Source organism: Symphalangus syndactylus, chromosome 7 (genome assembly GCF_028878055.3).
Source record: "Symphalangus syndactylus isolate Jambi chromosome 7, NHGRI_mSymSyn1-v2.1_pri, whole genome shotgun sequence".
NCBI classification, from domain to species: domain Eukaryota; kingdom Metazoa; phylum Chordata; class Mammalia; order Primates; family Hylobatidae; genus Symphalangus; species Symphalangus syndactylus.
In genome coordinates, this window is record NC_072429.2 from 9,848,006 (window position 1) to 9,864,609 (window position 16,604).

The 16,604-nt window shown below is 39.7% G+C and overlaps 1 protein-coding gene across 12 annotated transcripts in view; it reads right to left on the minus strand.

Moving 5' to 3' along the window:
* Positions 1–80: 80 nt before the first annotated feature.
* The window catches only part of UIMC1 (ubiquitin interaction motif containing 1), a 124,996-nt gene continuing 108,472 nt past the window's right edge, over positions 81–16,604 (minus strand). For 11 of the 12 annotated variants that reach the window (XM_063642521.1, XM_063642527.1, XM_063642524.1 and 8 more), the window contains 5 exons: positions 6,293–6,371; positions 3,554–3,725; positions 2,153–2,216; positions 1,049–1,085; positions 81–540 (listed from right to left, as the gene is read on the minus strand). In XM_063642521.1, coding sequence (XP_063498591.1) covers positions 330–540; positions 1,049–1,085; positions 2,153–2,216; positions 3,554–3,725; positions 6,293–6,371 — 563 coding nt within the window. In that variant the 3' untranslated portion in view covers positions 81–329. Of the gene's footprint in view, positions 541–1,048; positions 1,086–2,152; positions 2,217–2,310; positions 2,632–3,553; positions 3,726–6,292; positions 6,372–16,604 lie in introns of those variants that run through there. The other variant, XM_063642523.1, reaches the window with a different exon arrangement.

Here is a 16,604-nt window from a genome sequence, read left to right on the forward strand (position 1 = left end):
TCTACAATGAAACTATCCCCACCCCAAACCCTGCAACATGAAGGAAAAACAAATTAAAATTTCCATCTATTGAAATAAGATTTCGTACAAACATAAATATATTTAAATTTTTTAACTGTAAGTAAATTCAAAAAAACTGTTATAAAACAGAATACACAGTTGTCTGCATAGATCATAAAAAACATAAAAACCAGAATGCTGAGTGGGTGCTGCTGGTGAAAACTGCAGGGCTAAAGCTTGCTCAACAATGAACTAGGGACCACTATGGCTTAATGAACATGGCCCACCCCTCCTACTAATGGTTTTGTCAACTTTCGGACCCTAGAAATTCAGAATTTTCTCCTCCTTCCTCTGCCAGCTTTGGTCCGTTTCCGACTACCTGGCTGGACAGTAACTTGCTTTTTAAAGTCCACTAAGCAATCTGTGGCTTCTGAAATGGAAACAAAAGACTTGATGGGAGATTCATTTAAGTCACGACGTGTGAAAGAACTCTGCATCTCTCTGCTGCAGCCTGCCTCTTCCATCCCTGGTGAGGGCACCCTAGAGAAGGAAAAAAATTCAGATTCAATATACACCTACTAAGCATCAAGGATATGCTATGCACTGCATCGGGAGATTTTACATATCAGGGGATTATTAGTACAAATAATCTTTGTAATAATCCCACCACATATCATCACTCTGTTTTCACAGATGAGGTAAATCATATACTACTTAAAGTTGGCCATTGAGAGAATGAGAATTCAGATCCAAATTCCCAAGCTGCTTGAGAATCCAGGTCAGAAAACCAGGGTTGGATGGGGATAGAGAGGTAGAGAAGAATAAGACATAACTTTCACTCTGCTTGTTTTAACACAATTAATGAATTGAGCTATCCAATCTTTAGCTAAATGGGGAGCACAGAGTCATACTGAGAGAGAGGTAATAATAGTTCCACAGTGATTTCTACTGCAACAGTTTGAGTATCACACTACACACAGAACACAGGACAAGGCCTGCACTTTTCAGAAATGCTGACAGCCACAATTCAGTGCACAATCCAATTCACCTGAAGGCTCCTGCTTCTGAAGACTTGATGTCTGCATCTGCAATATGAGAGAAAAAATAATAATGTTGGTAGTAGTGTTGGTAATAATACCACTTCTCACTGATCTTTTGCTTCCTGTGCTCTAGGCACTGCTTCTCATCAGGCCTATCCAGGTAGCACAGATCCCCAATCCCCTAAACCCACCGAATGTGAGCATTAGTGTCCAACAGACTCAGCTGCAGGGGCACTCAGATGAACACTTTTGAATGAACAACCTCTGAATAAATCTACTTCAATTCTGGACTTGAGGAACAAGGAAGTTGCCAAGGGAAATCTGCCACTTGCAGAGATTCACAAACTGGTGATCTAGAGACAGCACGATATGAGGCTGGGAGAGGCTGCCTTTTTATAGTCATCAGAAGGCACAACAGATTTGCTTGGTGGGAATGAACTATTAGAACTAGATGGTAAGCACATCTCACCAGGCTTAAGCAAAAGCTCCTCTTCCATCCACATCTGGTGAATTTTAACAATAGCGACTAATAACAACAGTAATAATAGCAGCTAACATTTATCAAGAGCCTACTTATGCCAGGGAATATGTTTGGAGCTTTACCAGATACAATTCTTGCAATCTATGAGGTTTGGCATTACTAACTCCCTGCAATGGTCTTAATCAATCTACTCTACTGCTCCCTAAATACTACGCACAAACCCTCAGGATCACAGGTTGCAACACTAAGCTAAAGGCAACATATGAATGATGCACAAAACAATAGCAAGAAGCAATAATGTCTGCATATATAGTTTTCTGTGCCTGCTCCTTTAGAAGGAATACTTGGGGCTTGTCGTATTCTCCTGTGTTTTGACAGTGTTTTTTCTGAGTTCAACAGGCTGTCCTGATCCAAGGATTTACAGAGCCTGAAATGAAACACAGGATGAATAAGACAGCATATTGCCCTACCTTCCTTAAGGAGAGATGACCTAGATTGAGTCTCAAAGGCTGGCTGACTGGATCACGTGTGTACCCAGATAACCCCAGCAAATAGTCAGGGGGCTGGCAATGGCTATCTTCACTGAAAGGCCTTAGGCAGAAGCCCAGAAAACTGGTCCTGGGGTCCTCACCTGAAGTCTTGTGCTCAGACTGTTCCAAGAAACTAAGGAGTCGGCCTTCACTGTGGCCTTTTTCCTGTAACAGAGAAAAATAGATGAAAGGGTTACTTCATGGCAGAGTCTAAAATACAACTTTCACGGCCCAGATCACATATGTTCACAGAAGAGAAAAGGTGTGGGAGCCACAGCTCTAGGGAAGTCTTTTGCTTTCTAATAAATGAGGGTTTCACAAAAAAAAGCAAACTATAATGAAGAGAATACATCGCTATGCCCAGAGTATCATGGATTTAAAACAGAAAATAAATTTTAAGGTAGTGTCTACAGGCAGTGATGCCAGAATAAACTGGCTGTATAAGTGCTTACCTATAAACCATAACTCCAAATCTCCGCCTCAAAATCACCCCATTCACAGAGAGAGGTCTCTTTCTTCTGGCATGACAGACAATGGCTTCCCCATTTTAGTGTGTACAGTGACTCCTTTGTCGGTAACCCTAGAATATGGAGCTGCTGCTTTATCTTTCATCTCTAAGCCAAGACTTGCTCTTCCTGATCTCTAATTACAAGGCCCAGAAAGTACATCCATCCTTCCCAGTGACCAGGGCCCAGACCTGGCAGCTTCCTAAGGAGTTCGACAGAGTTGATCTCACATATGTTCTTGACAGTGGGATTATAAATTGGATATCCTTTCTGGAAAGCAATTTGGCAGGTTTCAAGACACTTTAAAATTTGTACATCCACTGACCTAATAGTTCCATATCAGAAAATGTATTCTAAGGCAATAATCAGTGGTACAAAGACTGATTAATGTTTTAAATACAATCTTATAACACTAAAGAACCAAAATGTCCAATAATAGGTGTATGGTTAAATGAACATCTGTGTGATATAAACATTAACAGTAATTTTAAAAAATAAAACCCAAAATGATGTTTACACTACACCTTAAGTTTTCATAAATGCAAGTGAGAAAACTACATATCGAGTACTATGCAGAATATAGTATACATACAGTACTAGATACATAGTATGTTGTGTGTGTGCTTATTGTATATATATATTGAGAGAGAGAAGGGAGGAGAGAGGGAGAATAGTGTTAATTACATTAACAATGCATAGAAAAAAGGACCAGAAGAAAATAGGCCAATACATTAAAGGTTATCATCTTTGAGTAGCTAAATTATGGGTGATGATTTCCCCTGATTATTTGTATTTTTTTGAACTTTCCGTATTTTCTACAATGAACATGTATTACTTTTTCAATTAAAAAGAAAAATAATTTAAAAAAGCACAAATCTTGTTTCAAGATAAAGAGGGAAGAGGGGAGGGAGAAGAGTTTTGGAAAAGCCAGAACAAAACTGTGGCCTCTTACAACTGACAACTAGGAGGGTGTTTCCCAAAACACTCTACACATACCTTTGGGTTCCTCAGCCTCTGTTGCCGCTTCCCCTCCACAGTTGAACACGCTCTTCCACTCCCTTCAGGTCCATCTCCTTGGTCAGCCTTTGCAAGCTGGAGACAGGAGTCCACATGACACTGATACTCTCTAAATGGGACCAGGGATTTACAGAGATAACACTTCTCATTCCTAGCCAATAAGAAAAAAGGAAGAAAACACAGTTTTAAGATGCGCTTTTGCCTCTGGGCCCCTGGATATGTCTCAAATTGTGTTTTTACGTCCCAAAGTTATTCTGTGGAGGAGACATATCAACCAATGCAGATTCACTCAGCAGGATCACCAATAAAACTAACCCAATGCCAATCAAAAGGACTGAGTGATTAGCAGTTTTCCCGGGCTGTTTCTCTGTACCCTGCTGTTGCAGCAGTGGGATGGTAATGAAATCAGCTCTTCAAACTATCTCAAACAATGCTGATTGCTCTTCAGACATAAAATATTCTGTCAAACTCTTCCAAAATTAAGTGTAATAGTTTTTTCAAAGAGAAGTTAAAATTTCAACAGAAAAGGGAGCACCAAGAGCATTAAATTAAGTTGACATTTTTACCAGGGTAGATGAACTTGTCTGATTAGTAAATCAAGCCTGTCTATATGCTGACTTCCTTAATTCTACAATCTGCAACACCAACTAAGAAGTTACTAAAAGCCATGTGGTTCTGCCAGAGGCTTTTGTGTAATTTTATATGCATAGCTATCTTTATCTTTTTAGAAGAGTAGAGTTTGGGTAAAGAGAGGAAAAGTAGGTCCTTGAGGTAAAGTGTACTGGGCATCAGTAAAAATGGAATCACTGGGGGTAAAAGAAAAAAATGAGTATTTATTATTTTCTCTGTGGTGAGAACCTGTGTAAGGCCCTTTAATCACAATTCTCAATAAATTATTCAGCTCCATTAGGAAGGAACTAGTCTGACTATGGTCTTATAGGTAATAATCGTCAGAAACTAGATTTGCCTGACTCATAAGATCACCTTGGTTTTAAGAAGCTAAAAAAAATTTTCCAAAGCATGCTATCTTGGACATCTCTTTCTGGCCATTATTATTCAGTAACTACAGCAAGGGAGACTTGGATTAGCTATAAGGAAGACTTTTTCTGAAGATGTTTAAAATAGGAGAAATAAGTGTCTCAAATACTTAATTATCCAGAAGAATGCAAGCAAAATGCTGCCTTAAGAGAAAAGCTAGACCAGTATACCTTTCAAGGTTTATCAATTAATGCAAAAAAACATTAATTCTCTACTACACGAGAGACAGAAGTACTGCATAAGAGGTAGGAGTTTTAGAGTCGGACAGACTTTATCACTTCTAGCTGCAGTGATCTTAACCAGTTACACATAATTTCTCTTTAGTTTCCTTATTTAAAAAACGAAAGAATAACTACCTTAAATCAACTACAGTGAGAGTTACAAACAAAGCACCTAGCACAATGATTGGCACATAATATTAGCCACTAAGCAAACAGCTATTATTGTTATTGCTGTCTCAGATACATTTTATTAGAAGCTGGGGATATAAACATGAATTAAGGCAAGTATCTCTCTCAAAAAACTCAGACTAACCAGGAATACAGAAATGTTCTTTTTTAAAAACAAAATTACTGCAGTACAATGTGAGGAATTCCTAGACGAATGTCTACACTACAGTAAGATTCCAAAGCATCACCTCTGCTCAACTAAATTAGGGAAGACAGCCCTGAAACTCAGGGTCTAAGATCTGTGTTTCAAAGATAAAAGTTTCTGCTTAGTAACTGCTCTAATCTACTGTTGGTAATGCCATTACTTTCAGGAGGCAGCACCTTTGTGCTATCTTTGATGTCCAAGATAGCATGCTTTGGAAAATTTTTTTTAGCTTCTTAAAACCAAGGGGATCTTATGAGTCAGGCAAATCTAGTTTCTGACAATTATTACCTATAAGACCATAGTCAGACTAGTTACTTGCTAATGGGGCTGAATAATTAATTGGGAATTGTGATTTTGACCCCTTCCTCAGAACGAGCTTTCTCAGTCAAGCTGCAACACACAACCAAAAAGTCTTCTATATTGCCCAACCTTTTGCAATTCAACTTCTGTGCTATTATATAAAATGTTCAATGCTTCCCAAAGAGCACCAAATACCAATAAGCAAATTAAAGAAAACAGAAACCTAAGAATTAAAAAGGGATACAAAGGCCACCTACACTGATAGAGACTAGGAATAAGAAAAAGAAATTCAGGGCTGGGCATGGTGGCTCACGCCTGTAATCCCAGCACTTTGGGAGGCCGAGGCAGGCCAATCACCTGAGGTCAGGAGTTCGAGACAGCCTGACTAACATGGAGAAACCCCGTCTCTACTAAAAATACAAAATTAGCTGGGTGTGGTAGTGCATGTCTGTAATCCCAGCTACTTGGGAGGCTGAGGCAGGAGAATCGCTTGAACCCAGGGGGCAGAGGTTATGGTGAGCCAAGATCATGCCATTGCACTCCAGCCTGGGCAAGAAGAGTGAAACTTTGTCTTAAAAAAAAAAAAAAAAAGAAAGAGAGAGAGAAGAAAAGAAAAGGAAAAAAAAAAGAAAAGAAAAAAGAGAAGAAAAGAAAATTCAGGCATCCAAGCAATGAAGCAATTGGCAGGCCAAAGAAATACAGGGTAAGACAGGAACTGGTTTTTTTATTCAATCCAAACGATGGTATGTTATACAAGAGCTCCGTGAATGCAGCATACCTACTTACTTGTCAATGTCTAGAGAAGTCTGGGCAGCTGCCCCACTGTCATTCTTGGTCTTGGCCTCTTTTTGTCTCCGAGTCAATACTTTAAATATAAAAAAATATATATATACACATAGTTAGCTGCCAGTAGACTCTGAATATAAAAGACAAAATGCACAGGAAGAAGCAAAGTTTAAAACCTTATCCCACTGGAAGAAGTACATTGTTTGGGAAGTCTCAATCTTTCTAGCATTGAGAATAGCGATTGTAACATTTGCACCAAAATAAATGTTTTGACAATATTCTGTCCGCCACAAGATATTCTGCTGTATGCTAAGCCATGGATCTAAAGATCTACTCCACACCAAGAAAAAGTTTTTGTGTACTATCCCAGCTTGCAGCACTCAAGGGAGGGATTTACACTTTCCCAAGCAAAATTCTATCTGGTATGACACACACTCAAGTGAGGTCCTCTATGAAATATAGTAATGATAGCCATCTGAGTGCCTACATGAGCTCCAATCTTTACAAAACTCTGAAAAGTTCTGCAGTGAGAAAACTGTGGCTCAGAACAGTTAATACAACCAGTTTTTCCTCACTACACTAGTACCACCTCCCAATTCTAATGGGTATAAATGGCTTTAGCCCAAATGATACACAAATACATTGTGTCTCACACCAAAAGACATCTGTTTATAAAATCAGTCTCTTAAAAGATCTTGGAGGTTATTTAATCAAGTGTTTTCCAGTTCATTCCTTGCATAACAAGAAAAACTACGACAATTTCACTTCAAATTCTGCCTTCTTTCCTCCTAACACGTGAAATCCCCACAACAGATAATTTAGCAGGGTTATGAGTAACCTAGGTTGTGAAGCATTTATCTAGTCCAGGGGTCAGCAAACTTTATCTGTGGAGACAGAGAGTAAATATTTTAGTCTTGGTAGGACATATGGTCTCTGTCACAACTACTCAACTCTGCACTGTTAGCAGGAAAGCAGTCACAGGCTATACATAAACAAATGAGTATGTTCCAATAAAACTTTATCTACAATAACAGGTATCTGGCTAGATTTGACCCATGGCTGGCCACCGTTTGCCTAACCTTTCTAGATCAACCTCCTACTCATACAAAAATGCCTTCTATAAACATCCTTGACAAGTAATCATATGGTCTTGACTGTATTTTTTTTTTTGAGACGGAGTCTCACTCTTCTTGCTCAGGCTGGAGTGCAATGGCACGATCTCGGCTCACCGCAACCTCCACCTCCCGAGTTCAAGTGATTCTTCTGCCTCAGCCTCCTGAGCAGCTGGGATTACAGGCGCGCACCACCACGCCCAGCTAATTTTTTGTATTTTTATTAGAGACGGGGTTTCACAATGTTAGCCAGGCTGGTCTCAAACTCCTGACCTCATGCGATCCACCTGCCTTGGCCTCCCAAAGTGCTGGGATTACAGGCGTGAGCCACCGCGCCTGGCCAACTTGGCTGTATCTTTTCACTGAGGGAAATTCACTTCCCCCTAGGGAAATCCATTCTATTGCAATCTGCCTCAATCTGCATTTACTGGGGACTATATGAATACATTTACCCGGCCTTTCTACAAGTCAGCTCTTTGAACATTTAACAAGCTGCATTACAAAATCTTGGATTTACTTGGTTTTCTGCCTCACTAAAATGCAACCATCATCAAAGGAAGAACTATACCTAGTTACTACGGCTATTCTATTAAGATTTGGATTGACAAAACTTTGAGTGCCTAAGTTAGCTCTAATCCTTATGATGACCCTCCAGATTGGCATTATTACTATTCCCTGGTTTTAATGGTATGGAAATAAACTAAGAGGAATTGACTTCACCATGCTATCAAAACTACTAAATAGTAAAACCCAGGATAGAATCTAGATCTGATTCCTATACTTATGTTTTACCTTCCTAATTAACCTCTTTTAGACATATAATCCAATTTGTCAGTTTTCCTTAATATGTGTAGCACCCCAAACAGAATCCAATATTCAACAAACAATCCAACTAGTAAAAAGAACAGAAGAACCATGGGCTACCCCATGTGGACTCATATTCTACTGACTCAGTCAAGGCTGTGTTTGCTTTATTGACAATCCTGGTATACTACTGGCTTAAACTGAACTTAAAGGAAATTAAGATCCATCCCCTACCCTCCCAAATTATCGTCAAATAAAATGTTATCACTGGGTGCAGTGGCTCACGCCTGTAATCCCAACACTTTAGGAGGCTGAGGCGGGCAGATCACTTGAGACTAGGAGTTCGAGAACAACCTGGGAAACAGGGTGAAACCCCCGTCTCTACAAAAAATATAAAAGTTAGCCAGCATGGTGGTGCTTGCCTGTAGTCCCAGCTACTCAGGAAGCTGAGGTGGGAGGATCGCCTGAGCCAGGAGGGTTGAGGCTGCAGTGAGCTGAGATAGCGCCACTGCACTCTAGCCTAGGTGATAGAGCTAGACTGTCTCAAAAAATTACCATACCATACCATACCATACAATGTTACCAAGACAAGTATCTTAATTCTGTACTTTGGTAACTAAGTTGCTGGGTATTTTTTTTTCTCCCCTTAAACACAGGATTTTGTATTTGTCCCTGTTCTTTTCAGCTGAACATTCCTATTTATTGAGATCGTCTGCAGTCTTGACTGTCATCTGATGGTATTAGCTCTCTTTCTCAGCTGTGTGTCCTCTGCATATATGACAACCATACTTTCTACATCTTCATCCAAGTCACTAAGGAAAAATGGTTGTAAAGGATATGGCCAAGGACAAAACTGTGACATGTTACCAGAGAAGCCTGTCTTCTCTCTGGTCCAACTTTCCTTTAAATAATTCATCAAGCAAACATTTATTGACAATCTTCAATGTGCAAGTAATTTGGGGAGATACAGGAAATTATGAGGCACTGTCCTTACTCTTAAGGAGAGTGCAGTTTACTAATGGAGACAGCATACACACTCAAATAACTACAACTCAAGGTGTAAAGAGATATGCGTAATAAAACAAGATCACACACAAGCAACTAATAATAGTGTTTGCCTCTGGGGAGGATGACAGGAATACTTGAAGACTGGAAGAGGAAGGAGGCATACTTCTCACGGTATACTTTTCTGTAAATCAAATTAAAAATTAGAAGGGGGGAATCACATTATATAGAGTCAGGCACAGATTAAATGATCTAAGGTTCCTTCCAATGCAGAGATTTTATAAGTAAAATTAAAGTACTGCAGGAGAAAAACATCCAGGACAGAACCAGCCTCAAATCCACCTCCTATTCTATCAACCAGCCCATACTTCTCTCTATCTTACGTACAAGGACTTCATGAGAGATTTTTCAAGTGCCTTGCTAAAATCCATTCTTAAAAGGCTGGCACCTCAAAGATTACAGAATCCTTTAGGAGTTCTATTTTTTATTTTTCTTTCTCTACTTGTCCCCCATCTTGACTATCACATATTTTTCCAAAAGAAATACTTGGAAACCACTCCACAGATAGGGTTGGAAAAAGAATTAATTGATTCTAGTACTGTCCATATACCACTACTGCATTTAGCACATTTCTGTTCCTATTCATTTATATGTCAGTCTTCCTTCTACACCATGCAACTTTCTGAATTCAGAGACTCTGGGTTTTATTTTGTTTCTTTTTTTTTTTTTTTCTCTTCAGCATCCTCAGCAGAGTCTAGGGCAGATTAAATGCTAATAAATACTTGCTGAATTAAATTGTATCAATAGATTCTAGGGGAAAAAAGAGCTCTTGTTTTATGAGGACCTACTTTGTGCCAGAGACTTTAGAAATATCTCTTATCTTTACAACAACCCTACAAAGAATATATCATTATTTCTATTTTATAGTAAATAATTTTTTTTTTTTTTTGAGACACAGTCTCACTCTATCACCCAGGCTGGAGTGCAGTGGTGTGATATCGGCTCACGGCAACCTCTGCCTCCCAGGTTCAAGCGATTCTCCTGCCTCAGCCCCCCGAGTAGCTGGGATTACAGGCGCCTGCCACCACACCCAGCTAATTTTTGTATTTTTAGTAGAGATGGGGTTTCACCATCTTGGGCAGGCTGGTCTTGAACTCCTGACCTTGTGATCCACCCACCTAGGCCTCCCAAAGTGCTGGGATTATAGGCGTGAGCCATTGCGCCTGACTGTAAATGAAATATTAAGTAACCTGATCAAGGTCACAAAGCAAAAAAAAAAAAAAAAAAAAAAAAGTACAAGGAATGCAATACAAATCTAACTTTACAGAAGCATATGTTCTTCTACAAGAGCAGGCTGCCTCTCCTGGAAAATAAGAAGCTAAAGAATGAGAAGAGAAAAAGTGGTAAGTGGTAAATGAGTGGGCAGGTAGAAGAGAATTTGAAGGGAGAGACTTGATATTGATAGATGGTTAGGACTATACAGTAATTCTATTAAATGTTATGATCACAATGGACTGGACTGGGGCTTGCCGCTGTTTTTCCTTTGAAACCTACTGCCCCTACAAAAGAGCGGAGAAGTGTATGTAGGTTGCTCTGAAGGAGTACTTGTGGTTTATGAGGGTTGAGATAGCTATTTAAACTAGCTGCAGGCAGAGAATTCATTACGAAACATATATCCAAAAACCAAACTGCCGATGACAGCAGCCACAGATTTCAAAAAAGAACAATGGGGTCTGAGTACAACTACCAGGGAAAGGTAGAAGAGAAGAGGTATCACTGAAAGCTGAGAGAGATGACAATAAACATATGACCATTACTTCTGCTGCTTATATTCCACTGCATGGGAACTGCTTTAAGGAGTTGTACTTACAACTGTGGCTTGGCACTGTTAAGATACAAATAATCAGTATTGCCTTGTGGTGAAGGGCACTCACTGGCTTTAGAGTTGGACAGTAGGTGTCCAGGTGGGGCCTCTACTAGCTGTGTGGCCTTAGGTAAGTTCTGTAACCTGAGTAACAATTTCCTTACCTGTTGAATGAGATAACTGCATTTAACCTTAATGAGTTTTGGTAACAATCATATCAGATGCTGTAAGAGTATCCAGCCCACAGAAAGCACTCAGTAAACATTAGTTTTATTCACTTACTATTTGTTTATATAATTTTCATTATTCTTCTTCCAGATTTATTTCTTAGCCTTATCCAAAGACTTAAACTCATCCGTGGAACCAGTGACCACTAGCTAGCCTACAATTTGGGTTAGATCTTAGTCTTAAGTGGTTTCCATACTAAATTTTACAAATAAAATGGACAAGTAAATAGCCTAGGCATTACAGAACAATTATCAATACTATATAAACATCAACACATTTGTTTCCAAAATTCAAAGAAGAGGAGCAATCAGAAATAAAAAACATATGGCCTAGTACTATAAATTGTAAAGACAATGATTCCTTGAGGAGACCAGAAATTATATACACAAAGAAGGGAGTTTTGACAGAATGACAAGTGGTTGAAGTCTTCTCAGTTTGTCTCCCTCAACCTCAAAACCACCTCAGTAGAAAATAACGGGAAGCCACAGAGTTGTGTCTTTTCCTGCTAAGATCACCCCTCTTTCAGCCTAGCACTTCTTCAGTGGGATATAAGGAAAAGAAGGGAAGACGAGCTCCACCTGCACACAGTGAGGTAGCCATGCTGCCTGCCTCCCTACAACCAATGACCTCAGAGACTAGTCTCAATTAAAGGCTATTATTAGAACAAATTATTGGCTGGGTAAGGTGGCTCACGCCTGTAATCCCAGCACTTTGGGAGGCCAAGGCAGGCGGATCACTTGGGGTCAGGAGTTCCAGACCAGCCTGGCCAACACGACAAAACGCTGTCTCTACTGAAGATAGACAATTTAGCCGGGCTTGGTGGTGAGTGCCTGTAATCCCAGCTTCTTGGGAGGTTGAGGCAGAAGAACTGCTTGAACCCGGGAGATGGAGGTTGCAGTGAGCCGAGATTACACCACCGCACTCCAGCCTGGGCGACAGAATGAGACTCTGTCTCAAACAAAACAAAAACAAAAACAAAATTATCTATCAGTCTCTGAGACGTGGCTACTTAAATTTAAATCTTAATTAGAATTAAATATAATTTAAAATTGGGCCAGGTGCGGTGGCTCACGCCTATAATCCCAGCAGTTCGGGAGGCTGAGGTGGGTGGATCATCTGAGGACAGGAGTTCGTGACCAGCCTGACCAATGTGGTGAAACCCTGTCTCTAGTAAAAATACAAAATTAGCTGGGTATGGTGGCGCACGCCTATAATCTCAGCTACTTGGGGGGCTGAGGCAGGAGAATCGCTTGAACCTGGAAGGCAGAGGTAGTAGTAAGCCGAGATCATGTCATTGCACTCCAGTCTGGGCAACAAGAGCAAAACTCTGTCTCAAAAAATAATAAAAAAATTGAATTCCTCAGTCCTATGAGCCACATTTCAAACGCTCAATAGCCACATGTGGCTACCATATTTGACAGCACAGATACAGAACATTTCTATCATTGCACAAGTTCCCATTGGATAGTGCTGTTCTTTCAAGAGATTAACCAGGACCAATCCTATTATGCCTCAATTCTGTTTACCTTGAGCACCAAAAGAAATCCAAGCCTTCTCTGGCATACCTCTTCAACTGGATTCTCATCCCCATTTGACACCATTCTTGGTGATTTCAATATCTACATATTAGACTGAACCATATGAAGCTGCAGTTTTTGTAACTTCAACCCAAGATATGATCCATCTAGTACTCCGGCCTCTCAGTTCCCTGGTCTCGTTTATTAATTCCTATGGCTCCTACCATCTCAGCCTTTCACCAGCGGGGTTCCAAGAGAGGAGTAAGCCTAATGCCCTAAGGCACCCACCAAATGTTATAAATCAATTTCTGTCCCCTGCATCTAAAATGGTACCAGCTATGTTATCACAACTGGGAGAAGTAAGCAAACAATCAATTCATTTTCTGACTTCTATAGTTCCAATGAAGAACTCTAGCTGAGCCTATCATTAATGATGAGCTCAGTTTCAGGTGTCCATTCTCTGATCACCATCACCTATCTTTCCCAACTCACCCTCTCTAATTTTCTTACACCAATCACCCTTCAGCCCCACTAGGACATCTAATCCTGTACTATCATCTTTTCACTGTCTATTACCCTGTCGTATCCTCACATTCCTTCTTGCCTTAGTTTACATAGTTATCATATTAACACTCCCCTTGAATATTCCCTCAACTTCTTTCTACTGTACTTACTTGCATAATCCAACTTTGGTTAAATACAGCCCTCCTACTTATTACGTGTCTCTATCTGCTGAATGTGACAGGAACAAAAACACATACAACAGTGCTGACTGGGCTCACTTTTCATTTAAGATCAAAATCTTAAGTGGTCCCTCACTACTGCCTAGCAATCTTGACATATTTTCCTAGTCGGTTCATTCTTCCATCCTCCCAGGTACTATTTCACATCTTCTCTGCTATTCCCAAACCTCTAATATCCATTCTGATTTCTGTATCACTATTCTTTTTTATTTAAATATAACTTTACTGAGATATATTCATGTACCATATAATCCACCCATTTAAGGTCTATGATTCAATGGCAAGTACTTGGGAGGCTGAGGTGGGAGGATTGCTTGAGCTGCAGAGGCAGAGGTTGCAGCGAGCCAAGATTCCACTACTGCACTCCAGCCTGGGCAACAGAAAGAGAGTTCTTTATATATTCTGGATACTAAACCTTTAACATACATATGATTTGCAAATATTTTCTCCTATTCTGTAGGCTGTCTTTTCACTTTCTTTATAGTGTCCTTTGATGCACAGAAGTTTTAAATTTTGATAAAGTCCAATCTTTTTTTTTCTTTTGTTGTTTGTGCTTGTGGTATTATATCTAGGAATCCACTGCCAAATCTAAGGTTGTGAAGTTTTATCCCTAAGATAGTTCCCTTGACTCGCTGAGACAAGGTCTCAACTATGTTGCCCAGGTGGGACTCTAAGGATCCTCCTGCCTCAGCCTCCCAAGTAGATGGGACTTACCAATGTGTACCACTGTAGCTGCCTATAAAAGCTTTATGACTTACATTTAAGTCTTTGATCTATTTTCATATGCAGTATAAACAAGTGGTCCAACTTCATGGTTTTGCAAGTGGATATTCAGTTGTCCCAGCACTACATATCGAGAAGACTGTATTTGTTTTCCCCCACTGAATTGTCTTGACATTCTTGTCAAAAATCAATTGCCCACAAATGTATGGTTTTACTTCTGGACCCTCAATTCTATTCCACTGAACTGTAATGCCTATCTTTATGCCTTAATTAGTAAGTTGTAAAATTGGAAAGTATGAACCCTTAACTTCATTCTTTTTCAAGACTGTTCTATTCTGTGTCCCTTGTATTTTGGTATGAATTTTGGGACCAACTTGTCAATTTATACAAAAAAGTTAGCTGGGATTTTTGTGGGGTTTTCTTGTTTGTTTTTTTGAGGTGGAGTTTCGCTCTTGTTGCCCAGGCTGGAGTGCAATGATGCGATCTTGGCACACCACAACCTCCACCTCCTGGGTTCAAGTGATTCTCCTGCCTCAGCCTCCTGAGTAGCTGGGATTACAGGCATGCACCACCATGCCTGACTAATTTTTTTTTTGTATTTTTAGTAGAGATGGGGTTTCTCCACATTGGTACGGCTGGTCTCGAACTCCTGACCTCAGGTGATCCGCCCACCTCAGCCTCCCAAAGTGCTGGGATTACAGGTGTGAGCCACCATGCCCAGCCTAGCTGGGATTTTGAGAAGGATTTGAAATCTGTAGATCAACGTGGTGAATACTGCCATCTTAACAACATTAAGTATTCTAAATCATGAACATGAAATACCATTCCATTTATTCAGGTCTTATTTAATTTCTTTCAACAATGTTTTATAATTCTCAGAAGTTTTTTATTTCTTTTGTCAAACATATTCCTAAGTATTTTATTATTTTTGATACTACATTAAATGTAACTTTTCTTAAATCCATTTTCAGATTGTTCACTGCTAGTGTACAAAAATACAGTTCATTTTCTATATTGACCTTGTATCCTGCCAACTTGCTAAACTCGTTTATTAGTTCTAAAGGCTTGTTTTATTTCAGTGGATTCTCTAGGATTTTCTATTTAAAAGATGTCATCTGATAGAGTAGTTTACTTCTTCCTTTCCAACCTGAATGGCTTTTATTTCATTTCTTTCCTAACTGTCCTGGCTAGAACCTCCTTTACCATGTTGAATGGAAGTGGCAAGAATGAACACCCTTGTCTTGTTTCTGATTTTGGGGAAAGCTTTCAGTCTTTCACCATTATGATATTAGCTGTGAGTTTTTCATAGATGCCCTCTATCAGGCTGAGGAAGTTCCTGTCTATTCCTAGTTTGCTGAGTATTTTATTGTGATGAAGGAGTATTGAATTCTCTCATATGCTTTTTCTGTGTCCATTTAGATATCGTGTGGTTTTTGTCCTTTGTTCTATGATATAGTATATTAACTGATTTTCTAATGTTAAACCAACCTTTCAGACTTTGATGAGAAAAAAGTAGTACTTGAGAGAACTTCTACACTCTTCCACTACCAAAAGTATTAGTCTATCTGCATCTGTACCCATATCCTCTGCCTTCCCTCCTATTGCACAGAATGAATTGCCCACATGGCTATCTAAGGCTAACTTTTCCACTTGACCCTGAATCTGAACGCTTCTTGCTTAATTAAGGATTCCCCTCCTGCCGTCATCTCTCCTGAAACATCAATTTTTCCCTCTTTTTTTAGATCATTCCATCAGCATACAAATATGCAGTAATATTTCCCATAAGGTTATTTCTAGACTTGTATATCCTACTGTCTGCTCAACATCTTCATTTGGTTATTCACTGGGCATCTTAAAATTATGTACAAAACCAAATTCTTAATTTCTTCCTCCAAACCTGTTCCCGCCCCAGTGTTCCCACTCTCAAACAACGAAGTCATCATTAACCCAGTTGCTTGGGGCAAAACCTTGATTTCACCTTAGTCTTTCTTGTTCTCTCACACTCCAACAAATCCTGTAGGTTCAATCTTCAAAACGTTCCCAAATCTGACAACTTCTTTACCTCACAGCTACCTCTATGGTCAAAGCAAACATCAGATCTTCCCTGGAATAATGCAACAGCCATTCCCCTCCACCCCTGCTTAGTCTCCTCAATTCCATTTTTGCCCCTATCCCTCTATAGATTATTTTCCACATAGTAGCCAGAGTTAGATTACATCATTCCCTCGTTCTCAACCCCTCTATGGCTTTTCATCATATTTAGAATAAAGTACAAAAACCTCACCTCACATGATCTGACCACTGTTTACTTCTCTC